This window comes from Acanthochromis polyacanthus, chromosome 11 (assembly GCF_021347895.1).
Source record: "Acanthochromis polyacanthus isolate Apoly-LR-REF ecotype Palm Island chromosome 11, KAUST_Apoly_ChrSc, whole genome shotgun sequence".
Lineage (NCBI taxonomy): Eukaryota > Metazoa > Chordata > Actinopteri > Pomacentridae > Acanthochromis > Acanthochromis polyacanthus.
In genome coordinates, this window is record NC_067123.1 from 6,687,818 (window position 1) to 6,703,984 (window position 16,167).

A 16,167-nucleotide genomic window follows, 5' to 3' on the forward strand; every position below is an offset into this window, starting at 1 on the left:
TCATTCTGGCAGTTCACAGCTCAGTTTATTAGACACATATGAGATAAACATCGAGCAGTGTGAAGTCAGACAAACAGGACATGATCACATCGATGCACTGATCCAGACACAGATATGAATCTACACATGAAGCATAATTAGTTGACGTTATTCAAAGTGAGGACGTTGTTGTGCTGTTTCCCGATTCCCCTAAACTCCAGGAACTAAACTGTTCAAGAACTCATACAAGACAATTATTTATTTTTCTCCTTCGGTTGTTCAAAATTGTCCATTCTCATTATTTTCTTTTTTTGTCAGCTGGTTGGTTTTGTCCAGATCACTTCCCTGAGAAAATAAGGGGACAAACTTCTGATTGATCTGAGCCCTGCAGGGAATTTAACTACACATCATTTCTTCATTTCTCTTCTTACGGTATTAAATCAAAAGTGCTATGACAGAAGTACTACACATCTAACCTTTCCCCGGTTCAAGTGGCGACACATTAATCACAAGCAGGACAATTCAAATCCACAACCGTTGGATGTAACATTTGGTTTTGACTCTCAGAGGAGATATTTTACGATACAACCTCTCAATTCTCAGAGTTAAAGCCGTGATTAGACGATGGAGGTCTTACCAAGGTTTCCCGCAGCCTGATTAGTTAAAAATGAAATGTGTTCACAGAAGTAGAAATGTCATGAAACTCTGAATTTCATCCTGTTTTCCAGCACAGAGCTGCACATGGCCGCTTCTCAGTATTTACGTTTTTAACCTGACGGATTTTGATGTTAAAAAAAAAAAAAAAAAAAAAAGAAAAAAAAGAGCACTTCCACTTCTCGGCGTCCTGCTGATCGGACGCGTCACAGTACGGCAAGAAAACATCGTCTCCGGCCTTCAGTTCTGATAGCTCTGCTCAGTCTGAGTGGACAAACGGTGAGTCGCTCGGTGCGAGTCTGTGCTGGTGTGCTTGAGAAGCTCTGACGGGGATTTAAAAGCTCACATGGCCGCCATCTTGCTGGCCTCTCTGACCCCGCTGAGGTAGGCTCCAGTCACCGTCTGAGGAAAGTGTCGGTTGGTCGCCTGGAAGTAAAATCAACAAGAACAAACTCATCAAACAAAAAACAGGTTTAACAGACACTTAGAAAACCAGGCTAAAAGTCTGCAACATGAGAAGGAGCTAGTACCACTGCAGACGATTTTATTTGGTGAAAAGAACTGGATGAGACCGATTTTAATTTGATTAGGAGACTTGATTCAACCGAGCCATCATTGATAAAATTAAATTAAATCTATTGTTCTGATAAAGCAAAAATATCTGTTCAAAGTGCTCAAATCAATCCAGATTCCTTAAGTAACAACATGTAATATCATAATTAAGTCCAACTTTATACACTCGGGTTTATTTTTTTGCTTTAATCTGTAAAAAATAATTTACAGAATGTTATCTTTGTATACAGACAGATGTTTTGAGCACAGAGGACTTTTTGACATAGAGGTTTACATCAGTGCAAAAATGATATTAATTGAGAATTGAAGCACTGTGATGTCAGTGAATGACCCATAAAGCCATAACATCACACAGTAAGCAGGTTAAAGTTGAAATAAACCAGAATTAGCTTTTACCAGTAACAGCAGTTGCTAAACAAGGAAAATAGCGCCACCTGTAGGAAGTTAAGTTTCACCAGCAGTACAAAAATTTGACTGATTTGTAAAAAGCGCAGTGAAAAAACCCAAACAGACAGCAAACGGCCATGAATGAAGTCATCAAATGCACATAGACTAATTAAATCTCACAGCATCACTTCAGGCAGAAAGATATTTCTGGACATATCTGGTAAAAGAGGAGAAATTCAGCGCTACCTCTCCAGCGAAGAACACTTTTCCCTGCACGTCCTCAGCCAGGATGTCGTAGGCCTCGCCGCTGCCTCCTGTCTTCACGAAGCTGTAGGACATCTGGGACCACACGTCGTTACTCCAATGTGTGACCAAGAAATGCAGCGGTTCTGGGACCTCCTGTTGAAGAGGACAAAACAAAAAAACAAGTAAATATACAGCTGCTAATATGTAGAAACGAACCCAGGAACTTAAACCAGCGTCCTCGAGCCTGCGCTATATTAGGCGATGTGATCATCTTATGGTCTGGATTTTATTAATTTGGGATTCAGACAGGGTATGTCATGAGCAGGAACTCAGTAAAGTCACGATTGGTTTTGACTCGGTTAAGTTGATGCCAGCTGGAACCATTACATCTTTTAGAGGAGTCAGTTATTCTGTAAACACCAGATACAGCAAGTAGACCAACGTCCCATTACAAGCATAAATACAGCAAAGATACAAATCAATACTTCCAACTAAATCTGCTGAGACCCTTACCCAACAAAGTCATCAGCCACATCACTGATCCAAACATTAAGGCGGTCAGGTAGAAGGCTCAGTTGTTAGAAGAACAGTATTTCTTAAATAGCCATCCATTTAAAGAATCTAGATGATGTACAAACAAAAAAATAAATAAATGGACTTTTGGGTAACAGATTTGTCCACACTTGAGCTTTGTAGTTCATGTGGATTTTTGGTTCAAAAATAAAGTCTTTTCATGACCATTATCAGTACTTTAACCCTCCAAGCCCCAAGAGTATATTTGCTCCTGTCACGTTTTTACTCCATGTCTTTTTCCACTGCAATATAAAGTCCTGCACCTCTATGGAAACAGAACAACCACAAAGGAGGAGAAACAACTCAAAGATGTATAACATACAGGATGATACAGTTATTATGCAATAAATCATTAAAACAAATAAATCAAAAGTAGAATATCACATATTTTGTATTTACAAGAAACTGAAGAAAATCTGGAACTGACATGTGCAACGTGTTTTCAAGTGCACACAGGTGTTAGCAATAAAAAGAAAAAGATGTAGCTCTACATATTTTAGATATTTTACTATTTACTTTTGTTTTTTAGAGATTTTTTGTCACATGACTGTTGGTCCCAGCTGAGCCTTTTATGGCTTTTTGGTTGTTTCAAGGATCACACGTGCTAAATATTTAAATATTTGGCTGCAAGACTAAAATATGCATTAATCTAATAAAATGTTGACACCCCTTCTGTGGAGTTTAACAATGAGAATTAATGCAGACATTCAAAAAAAAAAAAAAAAAAATCAAGGATCATTACATTTTTATGTTTGACAGAATCTGGTGCAAACAGTACATTTTAAAGACGAAACATGAGTAATGTCCTAAAACATCACAAATTTTAAAGGTTAGATTTGGATTATTTTAGTTTAAGGACCACCAGAAAGTTTAATAATTGGATAATTTTTCCAGTTCTTACAGTTTCTGGCTCAAATAAATGTTGCATTTTTAGTGATTATTTTAAAAAATAAAATCCTTTTCAAACCCAACAGTGCCTTTCAGAGTTCAAACTGTTATTAGTTACTTTACCTGTTAGTCTTTCTGTTCACTATTTATCCGTTATTCAGTGTAAAAGTGGAAGTAGCAGCTTTACCTGCTCTTTGAAAAGTTCTCTCAGGACCTTCATGCACTCGTCCACCACCTCCTTGTCCTCCAGGTCTCTAACAGCAGGAACAGCATCACCGGTGATCACAGACATCAGCACAGCCTGCTTCCCCTAAAAAAAAAAACACACACAAACACACTCATTTTTCCTTCTCTGTGCATGTTAATTTGCTGCATTCCTGTATCTTTAAACTTCTCTGGATGTCCTGTCTTCATGTTACGCTGCTGTCAGCGTGTAAATGTCGGTTCTGTTTAACCTCATACGAATGTTTTATTCTTGTAGCTCGGTTTCTATTTGAACACCAGCAGCTCAAACAGTCTGGTTTTATGTGTCCAAGTGGCTAAAAATGAGAAAAGCAAACAAACCTGTGGGTCGAGGTCATAAAAGACGCTGAACATGCCTCTCTTCTCAGGACCTGGTGGGATGTGACCGAAGTAATCTGCTCCTTGGATTTTGTTGCCCCAGAATCTGTACGGGAACTGAAGAGCGATCTGCAGGACAGTTTAACACCGGATTTTACTATCTGGGAATAGTTTTCACCATATTTTGCACATTTAAACACTCAATCTGATCATACTGACATGAGATTCTTCTACATATCCAAGAATCTGTGCAAAATCAGTGTTTCCTAAATCTGTATTCTCTGTGGGATATAAAGGTTTTTCACCAAACTGACACGTGTAAAACAATTCTTTTCTCCAAACACAACAGATTAGAAAGACTTTATTAATCCCCAAAAGGAAATTTGTTTGCTGCAGCAGAAAAAGTAAAGTTCCCACCACCATAAATAGAGATGAATAAGCAAAAATGTGCAGTCAATAGAAATAAACAACAAGAAAAACAATAAATGTAAAACGTCCTACGTAAAGAATGTAGAAATACTCATTTAGAAGAATCTGTGTGATATCTGAATTTCCACATATGAAAGCATCTGTACGATATCCTTAGTGTTTGTGTGTACTTCTTGTTTATTTATCTACAGATGCATTTTTGCACGACATCCTTTACTGCAGGATCAATAATCTTGAGCTACTATAAGCTGTTTTCGTTACTATTCGTCATAATTAATTTAGAAATTAATAATTTTTCCACCTCTTCAACTAATTTCTTATTTTATTTTGCACTACTGTTAACTCCATGGGTCACTTTTACTATTTTTTTTTACTATTGCACCTCATAGTATTTCTGCTGCTGCATATTCTGACTTTACTACTTTAATATGTATTTTTTAATGCTTGGCAACTACGATTGACCACATTATTATGCGTAAAATATAATCATGAATTCATTGCTCTTCTATTTTTAAAGTACTGCTATATGAACAGAAATTCAGTCACATTTGGTTTGCAAACACTTCACACAAATAAAGTGCTTTTTAACAGCTGTATTCCTTTTTATACAGTAGCAGTTAAAACATCCCTTGTCAATAAATAAATCTGCATTCTTATTTTTTCTCTGAACAGATATCAGCAGAAACGTTTTTTTTTGTCAGGGAGCAGCAGAAACAGCTGTCCCTGTTAGTGAGGGGGAAAGGCCACAGCTGGGACTGACTGAAGAAGACTTCTTAGTCTGTGACGTAATGTTTGATCTGTTTTTTTTGGCCTTTTTAGGTCTAAATATATAGGACAGTGGAGAGTGACAGGAAACGTGGGGAGAAGAGTAAATGATCATGGGTTGGACTCGAACTGCTGACCACTGTGTCGGGAACTATAGTCTTGGTTTACACCCCTGTCAAAAGGTTTGAGACGGGTTCTAAGTTATTTGAAGAAGAAAGTGTCTCAAAACTTTTGACAGGGGGTGTATATCGTCACACAGAAACCTTCCAGTGATGCAGCTTGAGGCTCATACGTGTCGTCATTCGTTGCGATCCTAAGAAGGATCCTCAGACAGACATCTTACGGTCTATAGCGAACTACTTCGCTCCTGCTGCTATCTTGTTTTAGTTTATCACTATTTCCAACCAGCCTGCTGAAGTCTCCCTCCACTGTTAGTTTGGGTGAGATGTGATGATGCCCATCCCAAGTCCTGATCAACATTCAGCCCTCCTGTGATCCATGGTTAGTACGTTAATGCGCGCTAAAATAATTGTCACCATTATTTAATTAACGTGTTAACATTTTAACTTGCCCAGCCCTAATATTTGTTTTAGCGTATACTTTTATATTCTTCTCTGTGCTGAGCCATTTGCCACAGAATTTGGCTCTGTGTGCGATGTTGTTTACTAAATGAAAATAAAGTCTGTCTCAGTCTAATTATTTAAAAATCTAAAATAAAATGTTCAGAATAAATGCAGGTGTGTATAAGCTACCTACAGCAGTACATAATATGACATGATATGATGGGAGGGTGAGACTTTTCCTACCTTTTCTATGATCCCGACTCCCAGACTGTGGATCGCTTTCAGTTTCCTTTCAGGAAGTGGGGGGTTGAACTGGATCATGTTCTTCTGCAGCAGCGTCAGTGGGACTGTAACGAGGACCTGAGAGAGGAATGAAAACACACCAATTATTGTAAACAATAAACAGATTTAATGTTCTCTGAAATTACACACATTTTAGGATAAAGTTCTTTGAGCTACATGACAGAAATGAGACAGTTTTGCAGAGAAAAGTGCATTTAATGAGCAGTGTTTACCTTCTGTGCCGTCCATTGAGACCCGTTAGAAGAAGTAACTTTGACAACATCACCTGAGTAGTCGATGGCCTGAACCTGGAATAAAGAAGAAAAACAAGAAGTACACTTATTGTTATTTATTTAGCAGAGCATTTAACTTAATAAATGTGATATTAAAGGACCAGTGTGTAGAATTCAGTGACATTTAGCAGTGATGTTCTTTCCATTGTGCAGGAGAATCAACAGTGGTTGGAAAAAACACAAAAACATTAAAAACGTCTAAAGTTGGTGTTTGTTTTGTCCCTCCAGGGCTACCGTAGAAACATGGCAGACAGATATAAGGAGCTCATTCTAAGATAAAGTAAACACACTGATTCATAGTTGCAGGTAATATACACTAATGAAACATAATTATGAACATTATAGCCCATTTTGAGGACAAAATCTCCCAAATCCTACACACTGGACCTTTATTATGTCATTATTGGTGTAGGATTCCTCAAATCAGAGCTACAAAGTGCTTCACAAAAGAAATAAAGAGCAAAAACCTTTAAAAAAAAAACACCTGCATGTGTGTAAAATTGTACTTGATGCTCTGGTATTGCTCTTTTAAAGGCTACCTAAAGGTAAGGTAAGGCTAACCCATTTTTTTTGTCTTTTCTCAATGTTCTATCTGATATTTTGTGTATTTTAATGTTTGTAAAACACCTCCAGTTTTGACAGGTGCAAGAGAAATATAATAATACATTTTTTGAAGGAGCCATTCTCAGCATTCAAGGACACTTTACATTTATATACATATATACACAAAATACACATTAAAAAACTGTAAAAACGAAACAAAAAATAGGGCCATTGGTGTCAGATGGAATATACAGTTTTAAACAAGATTTGTTTTGGGTTGGGATTTGAAATGGGAGAATGAATGGATGTTTGAGTTTGGGGTGGCAGTGAATTCCAGAGACAGAGAGCAGACACAACGGAAAAACGTACTGCACTAAACAAAACTAATTTCAAGTAGAAATGACAAAATCATCACTCAAGTCATGCAAAATTCATATGAAATGACTTCAAATTACATTAAAAAAAAAAAAATCCAGCTACTAAACTAGCTGTAATAAGATGAGAAATGTCAAAACCTACGAACAGATCAGCAGTTTGAATGAGAATGACATTGGAATACAAACCGGAGATTTTGTGCGGATGTCGAGGCCTTCAGCCAGCTTGTGGAGTAGAACGGCGTAGCCCTTAGTGAGTAAAGTGTGATCTCCTGAGAACTGGGCGAAAAACTCATTGTGGTCCCAGGATCTGGCCGATACCTGCAGACAGACAAACAAAAACACCGGAGAATAACTCTGTTATGATCAATTTAAATATATCAAAATTGATGAAAACAGAATGCAAAACCTGACACCAGAGTTCCTTTGAAAGTGGGATTTTCAGTTTTCATGACAACAACTTCACGTCACTCAAACACTGTCATCATCAAAACTGGAGAATGTTTTGAGAGTTACGTTTCCTCCCACCAAAACACAACAAAAACTAAATAACGTCTTCACAAACACCCTCGGCTTCAGCCTCAGGACCATCACCAAGAACTTGTTTCTCCAACAAACCTTTTACAAAGACATATTTACTGCATCTTTAGTTCTTCCTGGTGTCACTGAAATGCCAAACTGGTCAGCATTTAGCAACAAATCTGCCTTTTTACAAGAACTGAATGGGTATTCAATAAAAGATTCCAAAGTTAACTCCATTTTTTGTGCAGTATTCAAAGTATTTTTTTATTTTCAAATTCAAAAATGACCAACAGAAAAACACCTGTAAAAACAACAAAAACGGCACAGTCAAAATGGGGTTAAAAATAAAAACGGGTCTTCATTTTCTCAAAGTTGATAGTGAGATTTGTCCCAAATAGCACCCACTGAATCTATCTAAAGGACTGAACAACTGGTGGTTTGGTGGGTAGCACAGTCGCCTTGCAGCTAGAAGATCCCTGGTTCACATCCCTGTGTTCCTGGGATCTTTCTGCATAGAGTTTGCATGTTCTCCATTTGCATGTTTTCTCCAGCTTCCTCCCACAGTCCAAAAACATGCTGATGTTAACCCTCCTGTTGTCTTCATTTACAGGCACCAAAAAATACTGCTTCCTTGTCTGAAAAAAATCCAACAATTCAGCAAAAAAATCCCAAATTTCTGAAAATTTGCAAAAGAAAACTCCAATAATTCTTTAAAAGTTTCCCTCAAAAGTTGTATTTTTAAAAATATCATCCAAATTTGGCAAATTTTTTTTTTTAAAATGAGTAAAAATCTTCCAAAAAACATCTAAAAACATCTAAAGTGATTACATATATATCTGCAAAACTTCTATTATTTTCTTTGAGAACATTCACATAAAAATTTTTGTGAATGGTTTTAAGAAACATTTTTAACATTTCTTTTTTTCCCCACCAAAAAAATGTTTAAAGATTTTCCAAAAATGTTGAAAATGTGGACATCAGACGTTCCATTGTGAATTTTTTTTTTCTACATTTTCAAACTTTAAGCCAGGTCAACTGGTGATTCCAATTTGTCTGTAGATGTGATTGTTTGTCTCTATATGTAGCCCTGCCTTCACCCAGCTTTGATAGACTCCAGGCCCTCTGGGTGGCAGGGCTTCATCCTAATGAGGATTAAGTATAGATAATCGAGGGACGACTGAAATTCATGACAACTTATGTGGGAGTCACTAGTTTTGTTAGAGGTTGTTTGAAGAAAAGAAAAAAAAAAACCAAAGAATACGTTTCTTCTCACATTCAGAAACTCTGTATTTCCAGAGAAAGTCAGCTGATGGTGCTGAACCTTCTGAGCCAAAAACCTCTCTTTCTATCTCCTCCCAGTGAGACTGATCACCAGCAGCCCACAGCTGAGCTCTGTAACAGTAAATTTCTCCTTTGTGAGATCAATAAAGTCTATCTTATCTTATCTTACTCCAGGAGCAGCTGATCTACCTGATGAGCAGGTGGGCTGTGACCTGGAACTGTTCATATCAATCCATAACAGGAGGCACCAAGTGAACTTTTCACTGTAAAACACACCAGGATGACCAAACGACCAAACCTCAGAGTGTGGGTAGAGTTTTCCAGACCTGGTCTAACGTGCTTCCACAGGCGTATTCCAGGTTGCTGAGATGAAACTGAAGAACTTTCTCCTCCAACTCACTGAACTGGATCCCAGACTCCTGGAGGAAGTTCTTCTTCACTTCCTGGACTTTTTCTGTTGAGATACAAGCAAATACATGATAAATGTTTTCTATTTCCCCCACAAAAAAAAATCTATTTTCATATTTGACGTATTTATACATATCCATATATAAATTCATCATGCCTTGGACAATGTCTTTATCATATCTGTACCACAAAAATGTAGAAAAAAATCTCTAATGTAAAAAATATATTACCAGCGTGCAAAAATGTAGAAAACATATAATAAAAATATATTGCTAGTCTACAAAAATGTCAAAATTCTATAATGTAAAAATAAATACCACTAGTGTGCAAAAATGCAAAAAAATTTTTTTAAAGTCTATAATGAAAAAAATAAAGCAAATGACCTGCAAATATAATAAAAAAAGAAAAAAATACATACAAACATATGGAACAGTCTCATAATGTAAAAAAGTGTGCAAAAATATAGAAAATATATAATAAAAATATATTACCAGTGTGCAAAATATAGAAAATATATAATAAAAAAATATATTGCTAGTCTACAAAAATGTCAAAAATCTATAATGTAAAATACTACTAATGTGCAAAAATGTTAAAAAAATCTACAATGAAAAATAAATAAAGCAAATGACCAGCAAATATAAATTTGATTAAAATAGAAAAATAAAAAAATCCAAACACATCAAACAGTCTCACAATTACCAGTGTACAAAAATAGATCAAATATATAATAAAAAAATATCAACAGTCTACAACAATGGCAACAATTTACAATGTAAAAAAAACTTCCAGTGTGCAAAAATGTAAAAAAAAAAGAAGAAAAAAAATCTAGAATAAAAAATAAAGCAAAATAATGTGCAAAAAATAGTTGCATATGTAAAATTTGAATAAAATAAAAATTAAAAATATACAAACATAACACACGTATATCATTACACAACCATTTCCTGTACAATATTATTTTCTAAATTACTCAGGTAAATTTACATAATAAACACTATTGTTGAGTTCCAGTCTGATTTATCTACAGTAGTTTTATTTTCCTCTGATAGTGAGGTTTGCTAGCCTAGCCGCGCTACACCCAGCTCTTAAGACACAAGGGTCTAGGAACGCTCGACAGGGAGGGAGGCGGGCTAAAAGGTTGTCTTTCAAATCACTCTGCAGCAATTGGGTAGATATACAACCAATCAACGCAACAAATAGGCTGACGTAGTTCCCAGAGCGCCGGATTGTGGCTAAGTCCCATTAGCTTCCCAACCAGCGGAGCCAACTGGTATATTAAGGATTTGCCATATCCCGTCAGCATAAGTCCAAATACGTCTTTCTTCTCAATGAAACACTTCAGTGCCGTCCTTTGTTTATCTTTCAAGTTGAATTTTAGCTCCAAATCTTTAAGGGCTGTGGCCAAAGCCGAGTCGAAAGATAACTGTTTATTGTGCGCCGGTTGTTTCTGTCAGAATCGTCACGCCTCTGTCGTCACTTAGTTACGCCCGCCTTCTGACTCTACACTTCATGGTGATTGGTCCGGCCAGTTTTAGGAGCATCCAACCTCGAGCCTTATGGAGGGTAACTAGACCCACTCTGGCAGAGAATTAAATTCATTGCCGTGGATTGTCTAGCGCGGCTAGGCTAGAGGTTTCCAGTTTTTTCTGAGCCCCAGTGAGCCTCCCACTGCAGACTAAAACACTATTGTGATAACAGCACCTCCCAGTGGTGTGTCCTGGCTCTGCGACTTGTCCTTCCTCCACTCTGACACCACGTCCAGGATGGCGTTGAAGTGGAAGTCCATGCGCTTGTCGATGGCCGGGTCGGTCACCTGTCCTCCCTCCTGGAACAGGTCGCATCGCTCCCCCAGCTTGTGCATCTTGATGCCCATCTGCAGCACAACAAACAGATTTCATTCATTTTACTGCAGATTAATTAAAGCACTTTTGTATGATCATGTTTAACCCCCAGAAACCTGCCAATGGGTTTGGAAGTCATTATAGATTTTTAAATTTTCCCTACCCTTGAACTATTTGAGTGTAATGTACGTCTCCATAGAAAAAAAATGTCAAACTAAGGCTTAAAATTGACATATTTTATCGAGAGGACTTAGAAAAAAAGGGAAAAAGCTCATGTTTTGATTGTTTGCTGTTTTTGGAGCCCAATATTTCATTTTCCCAGAAGGAGAAAGCACAATATTGGAAGTAGACAGACACACCCAGCTATTAACTCTCTGAACCCCAAAACCGCACAAGGGGTTTTAAAAACATGTTTTTTAATAATCACAAAAATTACACCATTATTTAGAGCCAGAACAATTAAAAGAGAAAGAAAAGAATTGCTGGATTTCCAAATTTCAAGCTGTCTGTGATGTGTTTCTGTCAGCAATACGTGAGCAGATCGAAGCTTAAAATGTGTCATTTCATTAAAATCCCTTTAGTGTACATTCATGGTGAATTTTCTCATTTAAAAACGTGCCAAAAACAAACCATTTGCAGTAACAACATTCTGTAAAAAACAGAAAATTATGTGCTCTTCTATAAAACTAAGAAGGTATTTGTGAGTCGGCTGCGATCAACAGTCACAAGATGAAAATTCAGGGACTTTTCAGCTGAACTGCAGGCAGTGTTTATACCAAACGGAGAGGATACAGGAGAAAATAATATAATAGTAATCTTTCCAGTGTTGCCAACACCAGGAAGCTTTTGGAAACACGTTGTATACATCAACTTAGATTTTTGTAAAACAGATAATAAATGAAATTGAACTTTTTTTTTTCTTCTTTCTGTTTCATTCTAATTGTGTCAAACTGCATAAAAGACATTTCTGAGTCCTTCTAGTCGTGGTTGTTCTGTTTCCATAGAGATGCAGAACTTTATATTCAGTGAAAAATGAGCCTACAGTGAAGAAAAATGAGCAAAAAAAATAATCTGTAGAATTTTAGCTGTGCAGTGTTTCTTCAGTTTGATCCTCACCTGTTCACACATCAGGGCGATGGGGTTGTTCACACAGCCGTTGACGATCTGAGCTCCTCGACCAACAGTGACGCCCAGAGAAGCATCGTCCCAAACCCGACCGCCGATCCTCTCCCTGGCCTCGAGCACCACCACCTGTAGACCAACAGGAATGGAGAAAGAAAGATTTCAGACCACAGTGAAGAATCTTTTTGCCTTTATTGCTGCTATTTTATTTTATTACAGTACAGGGAGAGCTTTCACATAAATAATTAATGCTGTCACTCTTTCATCCAGACACCATCTGCACAACATTTTCAAAGAGAGAAAGAAAGAAAAGATGGATGGATGTTTACCTGAGTGCCAAAGTTGTGCAGCTGTCGTGCAGCAGCCAGACCTGAAGGTCCAGCACCGATGACTATCACGTTCTTCTGCAGAAATGACACAGATATTAATTACTGTGATGGTACCACACAGAGGCTGCACTAAAATAAACACTCAAAAGGCATGCCAGGTAAAGCACAGGAAAGGAATCCTACAGGCTAGACTCTTCTACATCGACACAACCAGTGGCTGCACAAGATGGGACTTCCACTCATGATCGGTCTGCTCCTGGATTTTCAGGCCAGACCAAAATGACAGCTTGTTTGGTAATTTGTCTCTGATAGTAGACAAACAGTTAACTGAAGGGGCAGTCTGCTCAGTCATGTCTGATTTGAATGAAAGTTGTTTTATCATAAAATATGAATATTTAAAATGGTAGGGTCAAATAGTTTCTGATAACATTTCTTTCAACGCCAATATCTCATAAATGTTTTAAGACAAAAGCCGGAAATTTTCACAATTATTCCTCATCATGTCATTGATTCAGAATCTGTCATATTGGATAAGTAGATGAAATAGACTCTGATTATGGGTGAGTGGAAATATGAAAAAATAAAAGGGTCTGAAAATGAAAGATATGCCCATATTAAAAGAAAAACCTTCTCAGTCATACCTGCTCAATCAGTTATTAAAGATCAACAAAAATCTTTTTTTTTTCTAAATTTTGGGGCCAAACACGTCCTGTTAATAGGATTCTATATGGTTAGATTTGTGTTATTGTGACTTGCAGCTACATTTAGTTAAAAAAATATATCACTAGTTGACTTCTGTGTTATCAATTCTTCTGCTAATTTGTGCTCAAAGTTGGGGCTTTTTATGACAGATTCAACATTTTTCATTTTGTAACTCACCCATAATCAGGGATTGTTTGACATTCTGGTCCAATACTGCAGATTCTGAATCAGTGACATGATGAGAAATAACAGTGAATATTTCAGGCTTCTATCTTTAATAGTTCTTGAGATTTTGTTGCTCAAACAGTCTCAAATTTCAAATTTCAAAAAAAAAAAACCTGCTGAAAGTGGGTCGGCTGGAATTTTTTAGGAAACATTATCTCAGAAAGTATTTGATATATCAACCTAAAGTTTCACCATTATCTTTTTAGATATCTATACTGAATACAATAAATATCTCAGGCAAATCAGGGACAGCTGAGCAGGTATTGCTCCACAAACCTAATGATCTGAGATGGAATGACAAACCCTCAACCCTCTGATCAGTAACCCACAGCCACCACAGCCTCTTACAACCATCCATCCAGCCATGATCTATACACCACTTAATCCTCAATATGGGGTGCTGGAGTCTATCCCAGCTGACTTAGGGTGAAGGCAGGGGACACCTTGGACAGGCCACCAGTCTGTCACAAGGCTACACATAGAGACAAACACACTCACATTCACATCTACGGGCAATTTAGAATCACCAATTAGCCTCAGCATGTTTTTGGATTGTGGGAGGAAGCTGGAGAAAACCCACGCTACACAGGGAGAACATGTAAACTCCATGCAGAAAGAAGGCCGGGATGTGAACAGGGGATCTTCTACCTGCAAAGCTACAGTACTAAGCCACCTCTCGCAACCACATAAATGATGAATAAATGATGTTTCCATGACGAGGACACTCACTGAGCGATACCGTTCTGGCAGCAGCGGCCGTTTCACTGCCAGGACACCCGTGTTGATGAGGCCCTTCCTGGTCATGAAGTACAGCACTCGGTCCATCTCCTGCACACAGCGAACACGAACCAGACCCCGAACTATGATGTGCAGAGCGCATTTCTGGGAAGTCAGCACCTCCTGCAGAAAAACAGGAAATAACCGTCATTGTTTGGATCGAGTGCTGTTTTTGGAGTCCAATATTTCATTTTTACAGGAAAAGAAAAGAAGACAAACACACCCAGCTATCAGTTATGAACCTTTTGAACCCTGAAACCACTGCCAGGTTTGATGTAATTTCTGACAAACTGACAAACTCAGCCAGAAAGTGTAAAAACAAAGAATCACTTCATTTCCAAGTTTATCCTTATCTGTGATTGCGGTTCTGTCAGGAATCTTGACCAAATCTGACCTTAAAATTGTGATATTCATCAAAATCACTTTATTCTCAATGTTTATTTAAAAATTTGCCAAAAATAAAATTATTTGTACTAACCAGATTCTGTAAAAAACAAAAAATTCAGCACTTCTTGGCACAACTGAGAAGCCATGTTTGACTCAGCTGTGACCAACAGTGGTGTTACAAAAATTCTGCACATTTTCGGCTGAACTGCAGGCTGTGTTTGCAGAAAGCAGAGAGGAGATGAGTGGGGAAACAAATCAAAAACATAACTAATTAAATATAGAGTCACTACTTCTTTTTTAGCATTGTAACACCTGTAAGCTTTGGGAGTGTATTGTACATGCTGATTCTAGCTTTTTCAAATCGTTGCAAAACGAAGAAAAAAATTCATGTTTCGCTTTTCATTTTTCGTGATTTATGACATTATAACTGCATCAAACTGCACCAAAGGCATGTCTGAGTTCTCTCTGCTTCTAGTCATGTTTGTTCTGTTTCCATAGAGGTGCAGGACTTTATATCGCAGTGAAAAATGAGCCCACAGTGAGGAAAGATGAGCAAAGAAAAATCGCCCAAAAACTGCTTGTAGTTCAGAGGGTTAATGAGTCGCTGTGGTCAGAGTACCTTACAGTTTTGGTGCCAGGAGGCCAGGATAAGGTTACGCAGAGCCAGATACATGGTGGGATCTCGGGAAAACTCCGGGAACTCGTAAAGCTCGTCCAGCTCCATCATATCCGGCCGCACACACAGAGCTTTACCGCACTCGTTGGGCTGGTAGAAGGGCTGGAAGTACGGACACAGGCCTGGAACTAAGGCACAAAAACACGATTAGCATCACTGTGCGGTTTGTATTTATATCTCTACGTGGGCGCTCAGACTGACTTTGCGGCTGCACGGCTCTGCAGTGATCGGCCCTCAGCTCGGTCTGAGACATGGAAGACCCAGACGGACTCATCCCCACACAGTCGGGGTAGTAGGCGGCCAGGAAAGGACTCGCTGGGCTTTCTTTGAACAGCGGAGGTAAAATGAGCATGGAGTGCCACCAGCTGTCGGTCACCTCAGCTACTCTCTGTGGGAACGAAACAACTCTGGGTTAAAAAGGGGAAATTACTGTAGTTTCTTTCAGTAGAAAACATGCTGGATGCAACACAAGTCATGTTGAAAGTCAACCGTTTGTATGCTGTCCTTTTTAATTAATGTTTGGTAATTGTTGTATTTACATGAAACTTTTTTTTTTTTTTTTTACAAATGAATGAAATAAAACAAACAAATATCCTCAGATAAATAATAACAATATTTGCAATTTTTGTGTACATAATATACAGTATAGTAAGTATGTAGTGTGAAAAAATGTAGAAAAAATTAGAATTCTAAATATATATATTACCAGTGTGCGAAAATGTACAAAATCTAATAAAAAATATACAAACGGTTTACAAAAATATAGAAAGTCTATCGTGTAAAA

At 37.7% G+C, this 16,167-nt stretch overlaps 1 protein-coding gene across 1 annotated transcript in view; it reads right to left on the minus strand.

Annotated features, from left to right (window-relative positions):
- The window catches only part of LOC110955706 (lysine-specific histone demethylase 2), a 21,011-nt gene continuing 4,844 nt past the window's right edge, over positions 1-16,167 (minus strand). Inside the window, 14 exon segments of the mRNA XM_051955304.1 lie at positions 1-1,059; positions 1,840-1,992; positions 3,488-3,610; positions 3,865-3,990; positions 5,862-5,978; positions 6,134-6,208; positions 7,300-7,431; positions 9,240-9,367; positions 11,026-11,197; positions 12,282-12,416; positions 12,617-12,691; positions 14,273-14,443; positions 15,327-15,511; positions 15,585-15,771. Coding sequence (XP_051811264.1) covers positions 976-1,059; positions 1,840-1,992; positions 3,488-3,610; positions 3,865-3,990; positions 5,862-5,978; positions 6,134-6,208; positions 7,300-7,431; positions 9,240-9,367; positions 11,026-11,197; positions 12,282-12,416; positions 12,617-12,691; positions 14,273-14,443; positions 15,327-15,511; positions 15,585-15,771 — 1,863 coding nt within the window. The 3' untranslated portion in view covers positions 1-975.